At 46.0% G+C, this 16,401-nt stretch overlaps 1 protein-coding gene across 1 annotated transcript in view; it reads right to left on the reverse strand.

Moving 5' to 3' along the window:
- LOC119169564 (cell adhesion molecule Dscam1) overlaps positions 1–16,401 on the reverse strand; it is a 547,574-nt gene that overhangs the window by 168,340 nt on the left and 362,833 nt on the right. The window contains exon 4 of the mRNA XM_075876128.1: positions 2,879–3,043. Within this exon, the coding sequence (XP_075732243.1) occupies positions 2,879–3,043 (165 nt within the window). The remainder of the gene's footprint in view (positions 1–2,878; positions 3,044–16,401) is intronic.

Here is a 16,401-nt window from a genome sequence, read left to right on the forward strand (position 1 = left end):
TGTCAGATTGTGTGTCCCATGAAAATAAGACAGATATGCGCATTTTTGAGAATTCAAAACGTGGTTCTCCATCTTGAATTGGGCATACAGAGAGAGAGAATAAAGTTTAATTTAAACAAACGCATTGTGTGCTCAAGGTGGGCAGCTTTCTTATTTCAGGTAGCTGCGGGCATTTGCCCTCTCCCGCGCCCGTTGAATCATGCTGCAATGATTCTTCAGGCCTGGGTGTGATAACTTGGCCTTCCACTGCTCTTCAGTTAGTGTAGTGGCTCCACGGCTTTACCTGCATCCCCATACCATGTGGAATAGGGTTTCCGGAACATCACAGTGCTTACAGGTGAATGAATGCTTGGTTGTTGAGAGGTGGTGAAGCAGTGTACCGTGAACGTAGGTGTTATTTTGCAGCTTCCTGAGGGTTACTGCCTCTTTCCGAGTCAGGCTGGAGTGAGCTGGAGGATAAATTCTTCTGTTTAGCCTGTAGTGCGGCAGTATAATATTGTACTTTTTTGGGTAAATCTTCTTTCCTCCTCAGTGCGTCCTGTGGGATCGCCCGGTGAACATAAGCTCGGGCGAAAGCATTGGCTGCCTCATTCTCCATCAGGGACTCGTGGCCTGGCGTCCAAACGTTGTACGTGACAGGTAGATTCCGCTTCGCTGCAGTGGCGAGAAATTTTAAGGCTTGCTTGCAAATTCTCTATTTCTGAAAATTTTGGCTAACTGCTTGAATCGATTAGTATTGCTGCTTTGTCAGTACAGGTTTAGTCTGCTAGCGCTATCGCTCTTTCTTCTTCCCTGTCGATTTCTGTAGTTAAGATGCTAGCTGCCGTTCTCTCTTTGCCATCACTGTCTACTACGCTGACAGCATGGTCTGGGATTCCTGAATATTTCGCGGCATCAGTGTATCTTGAGTACGGATTGCGACTGTAATTTTGTCGGAGCTGCTTTATTCTGACTTTTCTTTTTTTTGAGATCATAGGTAGCATGCATATTTCGGGGAATGCGAGCTACTCAGATGTACTGTTCAATTGTTGCTGGAAAATTCCTTTTCTTATCACATTCTTGCATTGCTTCAGAATAACACAATCTTCGAAGTGTCGCTCACCTACTTTGAGTTCGTCTGACCCGTTCGAATCGATTTACTTTGTGTGCTACGACAAGCTCCTCCAAGGTGTTGTGGAGGCCTTAGCGTAATCGTCACTGCGTGGAAGCACGTTCAGAGATTCCTATGACAGCCTAAATGGCCTTTCGTATAAGAACAACGATAAAATAGGATGTCACGTGAACCATAAGATTACAGCCAAACTACGAAGAACGCACACAGAACCTACATTCCGCAGGCTGCGTACACTCTGGCGAACTAGACGTTTCCATATATGGAGCTATTTGTAGAAGTTCAAGCTGAACAGCTGTGCCGCCCGTGACCTCCAACGCCAGCGTAGCTCTCGCTGACTGGTTCGCCCTCCGCTACCTGCTGACGTTGTGCCCCCCTCGCCGTGTGGCGCCCTGTCCTCGGAGTACAACGGTAACGTAGAGCGTGATCGTCATAAGTGCTCTCCTATTCCATCACTCAATAAAAAAACGTGCTCTGGTCCGAAAATCCCGTTTACCACAGCATCCTAACCTGTCTGCCTGTACGATGGGAGTTTTTGAATTTGAAAGAGGGGTGGCACCACAGCGGTGACTGTAAGCGTGAACAAATTTGCACATGCTAAGTTAATTATCGAGAGTTTCGCGGGTAAAAGTCGGGACATTTTGTTTTTATGTTTATGTTTTTATTTTGTTTCTATATGTGGGAATAAATCACCTCGTTTTAATGAACATGTGCTCAGAAACATGAAAACGGTGAGTGGGGGGTGGCTGGTTCCTTTAGTGACCAGAGAGGGTGCAGGTATAGGTGATTCTGTTGCGCAATAGGAAGGGAGGTGTTCTGAGCACAGTAAATGTCTCTCGAAGAGGGCACTTGAACCGGCACGCACATGGGAATGGGCAGAAAAAGCGGAGAGAGGGAAGGAGGGACACAATAGAAGGGCTGCGCCATACATTCGCTTAATAGGGGAGGGAGCGCCGCTACCAACCTTCCTTTTACTTCCCCACCTCATTTGAAGGGTGATTCCACGCACGCCTATCAATGGGCTTTATTTTGAACCAGGAGACCGGTGATGGCCTTAGCTAAAGGCCTTTAACGAACAGCCTAGTGTATACCGACGTTAACGTTAGTTTCAGCCATCCGACTAACCAAATTGCACCATTAATTTTGTCGCGTTTTAGACATTGGTTAGAACGAGTTATTTAAAACATTGAATACTAGCTATACGAAAGTAGAAAAAATGATTCAATTAGTTCGTACAAGATTCAAATTCTATATTCAAATGTCTACACATGCCCCATGCTGATTGGTACGAAAACATGAACCACTCACAAAAATAAGAGCAACGTGTGACTTGAAGTACCAGCTGGCAATTAAAAATGCGAACAAATACTTTATCTAATTTCGTAAATGGACGTCCATTATTGTAATAATATCGTATTATTCTATGCATATAGGCAATAGAATGATGCAAAATAATATGTAAGAGGTTTAGCCGTAGCGATAACTAAATACGAACCTATGATTAAACACAATCGGTAAATAAAAAGCACTTGCATTTACTCAGTCTTTACAGACGCAAAATCTATATTGACCGTATAGACATTTAAGGTTCTCGCTGTACACGAAAGTCTCATATTTTCTAAGGTTCTAGTGAAAACAGTATCGGATGGGCTGCCCTAACATCCCCGTTATTGAAAATGGTAGATCCTTAAAAACGAGCAGCGCCACATATGCTCGGAAGGTGTAAGAAAAAGAGGAGCGAAACAGACGCGGCCACAGGCTGCTCACCCGTGACAAAAAGGCTGCCGGCGCTGACGCTGGGCCGGATGTCCCCAGTCAGTCGGTGTCGGACGTGACAGCGGTAACGATGTCTGGCGTCAGACACGTCAGTCGCCCCGAATACGCACAGGTCGCCGTCTGAAGTCACCCGGTACTTGGGGCCGAGTTCAGTCGCTAATAGAAAGAAGCAGAGAAAGATACAAAAGCATAAGTTGAGGTGAGGTAGTCTATCAGCAAGAAGTTAGAGGATGCTCCGAAGGACGTAAACGGCTTAGAAAAAAAAATCAGGTAGAATACGAGAGTAGCATTGGTTACATAGTGGGATTTAGGAGCTACATAGCAGATGATCAGTACGCAAGAGCTATCTAATGTAAAGCATTACTACCAGTCCCCCGTATCAACTATCTATCACAAAAAAGATGAATTGGTTCAACTGGTGGCGCGCATCAGCGTTTTTACTTTGCACGACACGGATGACGCTTATGTATGTTTGAGTTTTACGTGCAACAAGAACAATATCGTATATATATATATATATATATATATATATATATATATATATATATATATATATGATACGATAGTTCTACATTATTGCTATCAAAGCTGTGATATAAAATTAAGTAATTGAGACAAAAGCTTCTCTGTGGTCTTGGTGTTCCACGCCATAGGTGGAAAAGATTAAGAGATTACCAAGTGCCTACTAGTCTTCAGAGCATCAGAGCTTGGCTTGAAATACCAACCTACCTCTCCAAAATAGGTCAAGAAAAGGTTTATTATGTTTCATTCAATTATTTCATACTTTCTCAGAGGTTCGTTTTTTAAATGAATTATTTTATTCCGTCAATCTATAAAGGTCACCATGTGTTTGACTTTATAGTTTCAAAATTCACCCCTGCTCCTAAGGTGGAGCTAGGAGTTTTCTAAAGACACGGCCGGATGGTACGAATGAAAGGAAATGTTTCATTGAGACCTTCGCAGTAAAGGTGATTTCACCACCGTTTTGCAGTATTTAAAACTTTGGCTTCTGCACAACAATCCAGACATGTGACTATACGGTAAATTCATGCATGACGCACACAATCATAGGCCCAGCGTGTCTTCAAAATATGGGTCCTTCTTCTAAGCTGCACACAGCTGGGAACGCAAGCGTACTTCAGAGAAAAATGTGGCTCACTTCGATTTCGGTTGATATCGTTTGTCATTTTTTTCCTTCAAGCAACCAGTTTGTAGGGCTCAAATGAGGCGTATGAAACGGCTCTTCAAGTGATGCTTAAGACAAATGGCTGACGCCATTTCGCTTGTTGTCGGTTGGTAAAGCACACCTCTTGATGGCTAGTGACAAGAAAGAGAAACGAGCATGTCGCTCGCGTTTTCATAAGCACGAGTGACTTCTCTAGTGGAAGCGAAGCGAAAACCTCGCATCTCGGTTCCGCAATCCTACGCAAACGTGGCGCAATGGCTGCGATTGCTGAAATTGCTCGGCACGGTCCCACACACATGCAAGAAAAGGAAAGACTTCGCATAAAACTGAGACGCTGGAATTCATGATTGTGAATCCAAAAGTGTTCTTTCCACCCCTTTCTGCTAAACTTTTTTTTTATTTGAACCAGCATCAAGCAAAGCAAGTGCAAAGAAACTAGCCTGTTTTTCCTGTTTTCTCGATTTTTTTTTTGGTGCAGGAAGGATTGTGTTGTAAAGAATAGTCGGTACGCTGCAAATCGAGGACACACGCAGCGGCTCAAGTCAGGCGTTCACGCTGCAGCATGTTACGTCGGCAAGGTTTCCTAAAAATGGGTGCCCTGCCGAGTTCAAACAATTGACGGACGCAGACGTGACTGCCAATGACGTAATTTATTTGTAAATCATAATAAATGTGGCAATTCACACGCTTACCAACTACTAAAAGTAAAGGCGCATTGTAAAACATGCGTTCGAAAATAACGTGAGCAGTGCGATACAATATAATCAGGTGGCTTTTACGGCCACGCGCATAGGCAATATTTCATCATAATCACCCTCTGCGGCTTCATCAACATCGCGCTGTTTTTACATGTACTTCAAGAGGGAGGCGTCTCGCAGCTATCTCTATTTCACCCTGCGTTGCACAACGTCATTATGTTTTACACCTGCAATTTCAGTGGCGAAGCTCCTTATAGCCGCACCCGTTCGTCCCTTGTAGTCGTAGTAGTAGTGTGTAACCAGTCTTACATTTTGACCTCCAAGGTGGTGCCGGTGGATATTTTAGAGAGTTTTAGTACTGCGGAATAGTGCTACGTACGCATCACGCAAGCGCCTTGCGTTACGTGGCGTCGTTTGCCACTAATCGGCTTTTAGTACGCCGTAGTACCCGCGTACGTAACGAGCGTTAAGCGTGTTGCGCCATCTGGTAGATCAAAATAGAAGCACGTGTTGTTCACAGCCAATGTGAGCCAATCCAAGTGTTATAGCCAGATTATGACCATATTATAAGCCACAGAGCCGGTCGGTGCTTGCCTTCGATGCCGCCATTTTGCAAAACGAAGTCTCGCGCTGTCGCGAACTTGTTCGAGAGCGGCGCGATCACCTCATACGTACGCACGCACGCATCTCATGCGTGCGGACGTAGCGGCTGCGTACGTAATGCGATACGTGCGCGTTACGGTCTGCGCATGCGCACTACGCAGAACGTGGCGTCCTTACGTACGCAACGCCGCCACGTACGCAGCGTACGCAGTACTAAAGCTCTCTAATTTGGCACGCCCACTGTATACTGCCAGCAGAGGCCAGAAAAACGGCTGTCACTCACCGTCGCCACTCCGTAAATGCATTTCCGGCATTCATTGACCTTCCACTTACTTCAGGTACAGTTTAGGTAACTGTTAGAAATATTGCAAAGCTCAAATGCAGAAACTTCAAGCATCGCAACTCAGCTGCTTCGAAAGCAGCCTTACCCAAAGCCCCGTCCCAGCAACGCCTATTGTGCCGCCCGCGTGGGTGTACCAACATGCTGCCGGCGCTTTTTACTTTAGGTAGGCACGATTCTAAAGTGTAAAAATGACTGTAAAGTACATTTTAGACATCCCTGAGCCGAAATTGACCATTTATCCGCGTGTGGGGTGCCAGCACAAGGAGAGGCGACGATCGATGTGTCGTGCTTTCAGCAACGTAGGCTGTCACCGAAAGCTTCCTTCTGAGCACAGGAGCCGGTACTTCTCTGACTCGTACGTAACAACACGCAATTTTGAGTTGGTAAATTGGTACGCGTTAGTGAACTAACATACTGGCATACTTTTTCATCGGATTGCATTAGCCATTTCTTCGGCGGTTTCTTAGTTGCAGGTATCGATATAACTGCAAATATGTATTCTGACACGCCGGATGTGTACTGCTAGCCCCGCCGTGGTGGTTTATTGGCTAAGGTACTCGACTGCTGACCCGCATGTCGCGGGATCGAATCCCGGTTGCGGCGGCTGCATTTCCGATGGAGGCGGAAATGTTGTAGGCCCGTGTGCTCAGATTTGCGTTCACGTTAGAGAACCCCAAGAAGTCCAAATTTCCGGAGTCCTCTACTACGGCGTCTCTCATAATCATAGCGTGGTTTTGGGACGTTAAACCCCACAAATGAATCGATGTGTACTGCTACATCGTCACTTGCGCGAAAAAAAAATACTCAATATTCACTCGTGTGCGTTGATATCCACCAAACAAGACATGTAAATCATCTGTACTTGTTGACCAGTAGCAAGTGCTAGAAACGACTATCAAAGGAAAAAAAAAAGAACAATCGGCAGCAACAGCTGACAATCTGTGGCAGCTCCTCCAGTCAATTTGAGATTTTTCAGAGTTAAGATGTAGATGCTTAAAAAAAAAACTTTGCACTCTTGCTAATATCTGCACGTCATTGGGTGCCCGGAAGCCGTTCGTCACTGTCGAATCAAGAAGCAATTGTTATTTGAAAAGGAATGTCGTGTCAGTCTTGACTGTGCCACATGTGAACATGAAGTTGAACGGCATGTTCTTCGGATAAATAATCGTCTTACAACCAACAAGCACATTCTGGCGTGGCATAGTTGGTAGCGTACTCGGTTAGTGATGAGAAAGTAGCGAGTTCAAATCCCGTCAAGCGGTGATTTATTTTTTCAATTTTTATTTGTTTATTTTCATTGTGAATGCGCGTATTTTACTCATTTATTTATTTATTTATTTATTTATGGCAAATGGGCACCCCTGTTTTATCCCTGGGAAGCCATTTTGCGCACAGTACTGGGACGCTGCCACTCCAGCGTCCCTGTACCTGCCCTGGAAGGCGCTGGTACCAGCGCCACACTGGGCCCATATTCAGGCATGGCGCTGGACGCTGGTACCCAGTGGCGCTGGTTTTTGCAGTAGGGAAGGGTTGCTTCGTTATACTCGCTTGGCGTAACCTCCTTGGTTTTAGAAAGATTTAGCGAGCGTTGGGCCTCAGTGCCATGAATACAGTGAACTAGTATATACCTTGAACTCGAGGTGGTTAAAGGTGGGAAGCAGACCCGAAGCGCAAGCCGTAAGAAAGTGTGCGTGTGCCCCCTCTCGTTTAGTCCTTGGAATGTTCGCTGGATGGTGGTGCTTCTATATGAGGAATATATGATGAAAAGATGCGAGATGGTGGTACTTGGAGTGTTGAGTAGGTGGACGAACGGACACACAGACAGATGCAAGGACGGACGCACGGATAGCTGCCTGGATGAATGGACGCATGGCCGGATGCAGGAGCGGATGCATGGACGAACGCAGGGACGGACGCACATATGGACGTGCGGACGCACGAACAGACGCACGCACGGACGGGCGGATGGACGCACGGGCGGCCACACAGACGCACGCATGAACGGACGGAAGCAAGAACAAATGGACGGACGGATGCGCCTCACTCTCCATCATTCACTCCGTGGAAATGCTGCCATTTTTTTTAAACAAACTATCACCCCATCCACCTCCAGCGGTTCTAGGTGGCGCTTACTATCCCTTGGTACTCATTCCGCCTTTCTCAGCTATTCCGGTTATTCGTCCTACGCATTACGCAAATTGTGTATTCTATTTAAATGTCTTCTAAAATATGTTACCTGAATTTATTCTCTAGCCCACTCTGCTATCTCCCTTTGTCTTAATAATATAGGCTGTGGTTTGGCACCCCGTAACCGCGATACGATTACGAGGGACGCCCTAGTGGAGGGATGCGGAAATTTCGACCGTTTGGTGTTGTTTAACGTGTATTGACCTCGCCTAGTGTACGCGCTTCTGGCACTTCACCTCTATAGAGATGCTACCCTTGCGGCTTGTATCCAATTTATATTCACTGTCCTAAATTTACGCTTATTACATTGTTTAGCATTGTATGAGTAAAACTTTATTGTTTTTCAGCAATGAATGACAATATCGATATTCTGTGACTTTCAAGAAGAAAAGAAAACGCTCAAGCTCATGCTCAATGCACATTTATCCGACTGTGTGATGAATCTCACCACCAGTACACCATACGGCAGTATGTTTTTTTAAGGTTCTCAATCATCGGGAAGCGCAGTGGAAGACGTGCGAACACGATGAGGTGCCCGACTACGCGCAACAGGAGGTGAGCCTGGAGTCAGTTAAACATCGCACGCCCTACGTGCAATCAAAATGTATCTTAGGTCCTCGTTTGAATTTCCGTATTCTTGTTTGTCGTTGTTAGCGTACCTGTACTGTCTTTTACGAATGGCCTTGGTGCAGCCTTAACAGGATTTAACCATAACTTTTAAATTATATAACAACTAAACGAGCAGTTGATACGGTAGACGCCTACGCGCAAAAACAGTTCTGTTGAAGTATTTGACATTTTATGCCTAAAATATTCACGTACTGATGTGCAGAAATATCAAAAAAGTTTGTTTAACAGCCCAGGATGGCGGTGTTCATGTGTATTCGTGAAATCATCTATAGGCAAATGTTTTCGCACTTCCAAGGGCACTCATTGGTAGTGAGGACCTGCAGGTTAGGGGGAACTGACAATTGCAATATTATTTGGCCTCTCCACCAGTGCTTGCTCGGTATCACTTGTGACGTCACCGTGTCAGATGGTCACTGTGATCAAGATTATGTTTGGTTGTCTAAGCGTCGGAGCAACATAAAAATAACATGCCTAATAACTTGTACGTGAGACTTATAAAGGGAAACAAGCAGGCTGAATATGAAATTTTTTAAACTTTTTTTAAAAAAGAGAGTTTGCGTATTACGCCAAGTGAAATACACAGTTATGTTTATATCAAAAAACAGAAACTGCAGACACGTTTTTTATTTTTAAAAGAAAGGTGCCATACTCTAGAACTTTATCCAACACGTAAGAAAAACGGCCATGTTTTTATTTGCAGTTCTTTCTCACTTTTATTTACAATAGGACAACAATGGTACTCGACAAAGCCCCATGTACGTAATGCATCCTTTAGACTCTGGGAAATTGCCAGAATTTTTATTATAACGTGAGGCTATTATAGTCACGTCTTCGAGGATTCATAGCCTGTTTAAAACCCTGCATACTGCAATTGCGTCTTTATTTTCCTACATTTATTCGCCATATTCGAAATCTTTGCTTGTTTGTTAATTTTGGACGAGAAGACCAGAGGATTATATACTATACCGAATGATCCAATGGATGTCCAGACGTCTAGTTAAAGTTGTAGAACCCACTTATAATGATATCTGTTTTAACAATATATCGTTTATAACAATCCTGATGCACCGTCAAGATTTGCCTGTTTTCTATGGTTGAAATAACCCATGCACAGCATGGTCCGCAAATGCGTTGTTCGTTATAACAATCAGTTTTGGTTGTTGGTTACCTTTTCCGAGAAGTAACGGAATGAAAAATTTATGAAGAAAAAAAACTTGCTGTATAGTGTCACAAAACGAGCGCTCAAAAAAGAGCGCGCCGCCAAGTTCTTGCGACGAAGCGCCGAGAGGTCAACGATAAAAAAAAGAAAACAAGCATCCAAAGACTCCCCGAGAGCGCATCCCTCTCCCCTCGGAAGCGTAGGTTCGCCAACAAACCTCCTCGCATCGGCGGCCGAGTTAGCCCTAGAGAGTTCTCGATGGAAAGGGGCGTGGTGATGCTGGTTTGCGCCATCTTTCGCGGGCGGCCCTCGTACCGTCTCACCCTTTCCCCAGCCTTCGCTGCGCATCGCGCCGACCAAATGATGAGAATTTTCTGGAATCTCGCGCGGAAGGTATTTAACCGAGCAGCAGAGATGGGAGATCAGGAGAAGAAGAAAGTTAGCGCCAGAGTGCGTAGGGTATCCGGCCGCGTCTGTCGGTGAAGGTTTTGTCCTTAGTGACAAAGCAGGAGAAGAAGAAAGTATGCGCCAGAGTGCGTAGGGTGTTCCACCTTGTGGGCGAAGCCTTTTGTCTTTCTGACAAGGAGGAGAAGAAGAGTATTTCCACCTGAGGGGTGAAGACTCGAGCTACAGGTAAGAGTGTGTGTCTACCGCTATCGAGCGAAGACGCGTGGCAACAGCTGCGTGTGGGAAGCCGACGTGTTTCCGGTGAAGAAGTTTGAAGCTTGGAGAGCGGCCAAGTGAAGACGCGAGGTTTCCTGGAAGAGAAACTTCGGGGGCAGCGGAACGACAACAACGCTGGACTTTGAGTGAGTGATTCTCGGAAGAGTATCATCCAGACTTTTGTTCCAAGAACTTTGGACTCAATAGGTTTTCTAACTCTTTAGTCTTTAAGTGTCTTGGTTGTTCGATGCACATTGTAGTGCGTATTGTTGTCTGTGTCCGTTGTTTCGAGAGTGGCTGATTGTACTGTGTAGTACATTGTTTGATTGGTGGCATATTATATTCAACTATTGTCGAGTGCGCATACTTGTGTATCGTTTTGATCTGCCATAATTGAGAATATAATTTTGTTTTGTTTATCAACTCTCGGCTCTGACTTGTTCTTTGGGCTACTGCCGGCGTCCGCTGGCGCGCCAAATAGGACCACTTCTAAATTGTCCACGCTTTCGTGGCGCGGTTCGGGGGGCCGATACTTCGGCCCTTGGAATTAGCCCGGCGATTGCCTCCCGAATTAACGGGACCTGTGACACCCATCTAGGAATCAGTATAACACAAAAATGAAACGTGCATTCACAGAGGTAGTTGAGCACTTATTGTGTATTGTTTCAGCAACAGGATAAAATTGCGAAGGCGCGTTAAGAACAGCAAGGACAAAATTGGCTTACACATAACGGACGAGGACTGACAACTTTCGCAGCTCGACACCTAAAGTGTGCTGTTCAGACAGAAAAAAGGCACGCGAAATGAGCGCTTAATATATACAGGACAATCGTGAAAACTCTCACAAGTCTGGCTTCATCACTTCTCAGCAGTGCACTCGATTCTTTCGTAAACGCGGCCACGGCAGCAAGCGAAATAATCTTTATCCTCTCCCGAATTACGTATGATAAGCGCACGCGCACAACAGAGATTGTGCTCCATAGTGGCGGCCCTTTCACGACTTTTAGAGCGCAACCAACGCGAGCCTGTCGCGCCACCACGCTACTCTGATAATGAAACCGCGCTCAGTTTCGGAGCTGTGAGGACCTCCAAACGGTGTATGGTGTATATAAATGGCTCGCCGTTTCTATTTTCGGCAACTTACGCTCTGTGACAGAGTGGTTAGCACCACTCGCTGCGAATCCGAGAGGGTGCTGGTTTGACGCTGCGTGGTACTCTTTCCTTTTCGTTTTTTTTTCTTTGCAATATGTAGGAGAATATATTGCAATGCCATATCTGTAACAAAAATACATCAGTTGAGCCGTGGTGAACCTGGCATAAAACCCTTTCGTGTTAAAATTGCCCCGAATTAGCATGTTACACTCCATATGTCGTCGAAAGGCGATAGTCTTGCGTCTGAAGAGAGTGAACAAAACGTTTATTTGATGTTCTGCGCAAGCAAATTGGTGAATGGTGTTCTGGAGGCGCTGAGTTAGTGCCTCGAGCGTGTTGTGGAGGTGAACAAGCGCATCGAGGCACGTTGGACACAAGCGCCCTCTGGCAGTTCGAAAACGAAGGAAGGTGTGCGTGCCCGCTGAGAAAGATGCGCGCTTGTCTCGGAGGTGATAAGGTGTAGAACGCTAAGCGACGGGCAGGTGCCACCACCATCTCGTCTTAGCAAAACGTTGGAAGCACTTACAATTTGCAGCATTGCGTTGCACTGTCAGCGCAGTGTGATAAAAACTACGTCCTTATAATTCGTTGTGTGTGCCTTCTCTAGTAAAAAGATGCACATACAAAACATCGACGTGTTGTTAGGGTGCCTCAGATATGCGCAATAATGGCTCTTAATTGACAATTGCTCAATCTTGAGCAATATTGGTGGGCGCTGTAGATGGGGTTTGCCGTTTGGTGTCGTTTGAGGCAGCGGTAAGGGCGGACAAACAGACAAATGTACAGACAGACAAACAGACAGACAGACAGACAGACGGACGGACGGCTGGACGGACGGACGGATGGACGGACGGATGGACGAACGGACCGGCCGACAGACAGACAGACAGACAGGCAGACAGACAGACAGACAGACAGACCAAAATTTTTCCGTCGAAGGTCCCCAAGAAAGACTATCATCTTCAAATGAGAACAAAGATTTCAATCAGCTGAAACCCTGCTCCCAACCCCAACGTCCCCGAGCACTACTTCGGTTTGTAGTATGTTATTTTGCATAGCGTGAAGGCCGTGAGGCAAAACCATCTTTTAAAGCCTGCGATATTGTGGCAATGGCGGTGGCTTCTGGTAATACGCTTTTCGATATGCACTGCCATTTGAGTAAACAGTTGAGACTTGAAAAAGCTTCGGTGTCTGAAACTTCAGACAATACCAATCATACATTGGCACTATGTGACTTGTGGCGCTGCGATGGGAGAGTCCAAATTGTCAGGCCTCTCCAAAAAATTGGTAGCTCTATCATCTTTATCAGTGAATTCTCTGGCGTATATCATATGATTTTATTATATATATTTCTCAGAACAGCCTGTCATACTCCAATTTCACGTTTTTGTGAAACCCTTATATAATACGTTTTGGTTACAGCAATAAAATTTTTGTCGCACTTGAATATTATTATTAGTGGGTTCAACAATAGCATCTAATTGCAGACTTAGGCTCATGATGTGAATCATTAAAAAGGTATTAGCAGCCCAGAGACATCAGAAAAAAAAGGAGAGAATCAGTAGAACAAGGATCGCGAAGAGTGATTATATATTTGAGAACCAAAATTGAAAGCAAACAGAAGCGTTTATTGTACAAACGAATAAAATATTAGGCAAGTTATCTGAGATTGTTAGGAGAAGCGAGAGTTTCTGCACAGACATAGGAATCGATTGCCGTTTCTGCATGACATGAAATCGAAAATATGACAACCCCTAGAAAATCGCAGCAAATAAAAAGAAAAGCTCCGAATAGGTAAGCACCAAATTTGCCGCTTATAAAACAAACGTAAAATTGTTACGAACGTTTATATTTTTCCGCCTCAGGTTTGCAAGCCTATTCCAGTGGCATCCAAAGAGAACAAAAACCCATAGTCGCTGTGCCTGGCGAGTGTAATTACGGCGTAAACGTACGCTCTCCGCTAACGATCGACTAAGACACAAGCTGCAGGTCGCCAGTTCGCCTAACGACATGATGATGGCAGCCATCATAGTTACATTGTTTGTCACACTGGAAACACCCCCCGTCCTTCATCAGCTGTTCCTTATGATTATGGGGCTGGACGTCGTTTGTCCTCCGGTGCAAGCAGAGATTAGGTTCAGGAACGCTGGTGGCGCTGCTGTTTCGTGTGAAGTTCTTGCGACGAAGCGCCGAGAGGTCAACGATAAAAAAAAGAAAACAAGCATCCAAAGACTCCCCGGGCGCGCGTCCCTCTCCCCTCGGAAGCGTAGGTTCGCCAACGAACCTCCTCGCATCGGCGGCCGAGCAAGCCCTAGAGAGTTCTCGATGGAAAGGGTCGTGGTGATGCAGGGTTGCGTCATCTTTCGCGGGTGGCCCTCGTACCGTCTCACCCTTTCCCCAGCCTTCGCTGCGCATCGCGCCGACGAAATGATGAGAATTTTCTGGAATCTCGCGCGGAAGGTATTTAACCGAGCAGCAGAGATGGGAGATCAGGAGAAGAAGGAAGTTAGCGCCAGAGTGTGTAGGGTATCCGGCCGCGTCTGTCGGTGAAGGTTTTGTCCTTAGTGACAAAGCAGGAGAAGAAGAAAGTATGCGCCAGAGTGCGTAGGGTGTTCCGCCTAGTGGGCGAAGCCTTTTGTCTTTCTGACAAGGAGGAGAAGAAGAGGATTTCCACCTGAGGGGTGAAGACTCGAGCTACAGGTAAGATCAAAAGTGTTGTGGCTCGGGCGAGTTGGTTATCCATGAACTTAGCTTCTATTAGCGCGGCACATATGAAAAGGAAAGAGGAAAGAATACAGAGACGTCAAGACAGGTAGGCGCTAAACTTCCAACTGTTTATTTCATGCCCTTGACACCCATCTTATACATGCGTAGAAGCTTCTATTAGCGCCTACCTGTCTTGACGTCTCTGTATTCTTTCCTCTTTCCTTTTCATATGTGCCGCGCTAATAGAAGCTAACTACAGGTAAGAGTGTGTGTCTACCGCTATCGAGCGAAGACGCATGGCAACAGCTGCGTGTGGGAAGCCGACGTGTTTCCGGCGAAGAAGTTAGAAGCTTGGACAGCGGCCAAGTGAAGACGCGAGGTTTCCTGGAAGAGAAACTTCGGGGGCAGCGGAACGACAACAACGCTGGACTTTGAGTGAGTGATTCTCGGAAGAGTATCATCCAGACTTTTGTTCCAAGAACTTTGGACTGAATAGGTTTTCTAACTCTTTAGTCTTTAAGTGTCTTGGTTGTTCGATGCATGCGACTGCATTGTAGTGCGTATTGTTGTCTGTGTCCGTTGTTTCGAGAGTGGCTGATTGTACTGTGTAGTACATTGTTTGATTGGTGACATATTGTATTCAACTATTGTCGAGTGTGAATACTTGTGTATCGTTTTGATCTGCCATAATTGAGAATATAATTTTGTTTTGTTTATCAACTCTCGGCTCTGACTTGTTCTTTGGTCCACCGCCGGCGTCTGCTGGCGCGTCAAATAGGACCACTTCTAAATTGTCAACGCTTTCGTGGTGTGGTTCAGGGGGCCGATACTTCGGCCCTCGGAATTAGCCCGGCGATCGCCTCCCGAATTAACGGGACCTGTGACAATTATTCTGGTGTCCGCGACAGGACCTTTTTGGTGCACAGTGTGTCCAAAGTAGTGAGAAAGAGCCTCGGGTGGTTGATACTGCTATCGGAACGATTTTGTGTGTTGTTCAGTGTTCTCGTTAACGAGTGCAGGGGAGTGTTCCGATATACTGATTTAGGCAGATACTTTTTACACGCGGCAAGACTTTATTTGCGAGATACAATGGATCTCGAAAAGTTAGTCGCTCTTGGTGAGAAGATGGGTCTTTTTGGCGCCGAACTACGGGAGTGGGTAAGCCAGAAGGAGAAAGAGGCGGTGGAGAGAGAGAGGTTGGCAGCTGAAAGGGCCAAGGAAGAAAAAGCAGCTATGGTTGGAACGAGAGAGGTTGGCCGCTGAGAGGGCCAAGGAAGAAAAAGCAGCTCAGTTGCAGAGGGAAAGGCTGGCCGCTGAAATGGCGAAAGAAGAAAGAGAGGCAAAGGAGGGACAGCTGAAAGAAGAAAGAGAGCAGCAATTGAAGTTGGAGCTGGAGAGAGAAAAGTTGGCAGCTGAGAGAGCGAAAGAAGAAAGAGAGCAGCAATTGAAGTTGGAGCTGGAGAGAGAAAAGCTGGCCGCTGAGAGGGCGAGAGAAGAAAGAGAGGCAAAGGAGCGACAGCTGAAAGAAGAAAGAGAGGAAAGGTAATGGCAGTTGCAGCACGAGATGGAACTCGAGCGGCTCCGTTTGCAACAGTGAAGTGAATCTCCCGTCCAAGCTAGAGTTGAAAGCAGCGAACGGGAAGATCATGGCTTCCGCTTGAACCCAAGCAAGCTGCTCGTAGCGTTTGATGAAAGGAAGGACGACCTTGACGTGTAACTTCACAGATTTGAGACAATTGCAAGGAGCCGGAATTGGCCGGAACATCAATGGGCAACTGCTTTGAGTACTTGCTTGAGTGGTGAAGCGCTCAGTGTGTACGGTAGGCTGACGCCGGCCGATGCAGCCAACTATGCAAAGGTGAAAGCTGCTTTGCTGAAGCGATTTAGATTTACTGTGGAAGGATTCCGGGACAGATTTCGGACAGGAAAGCCAGCTGATGGTGAGACGGCTACGCAGTATGCCACCCGACTTTGATATTATTTTGACAGATGGATTGAACTTTCAGGGACCGCGCAGGAGTACGATGAGCTTAGAGAGCTCCTAACTAGAGAACAATTTCTTACTAGTTGCCACCCAAGCCTGTCGCTGTACTTGAAAGAGAGGAGAGCTAAGTCACTTGAAGACATGCTTGAATTTGCTGATCGATTCTTGGAAGCGCAAGGTGGCACTAATTTGGCCAAGGTCAA

This window comes from Rhipicephalus microplus, chromosome 2 (assembly GCF_043290135.1).
Source record: "Rhipicephalus microplus isolate Deutch F79 chromosome 2, USDA_Rmic, whole genome shotgun sequence".
Classification (NCBI taxonomy): Eukaryota; Metazoa; Arthropoda; class Arachnida; order Ixodida; family Ixodidae; genus Rhipicephalus; species Rhipicephalus microplus.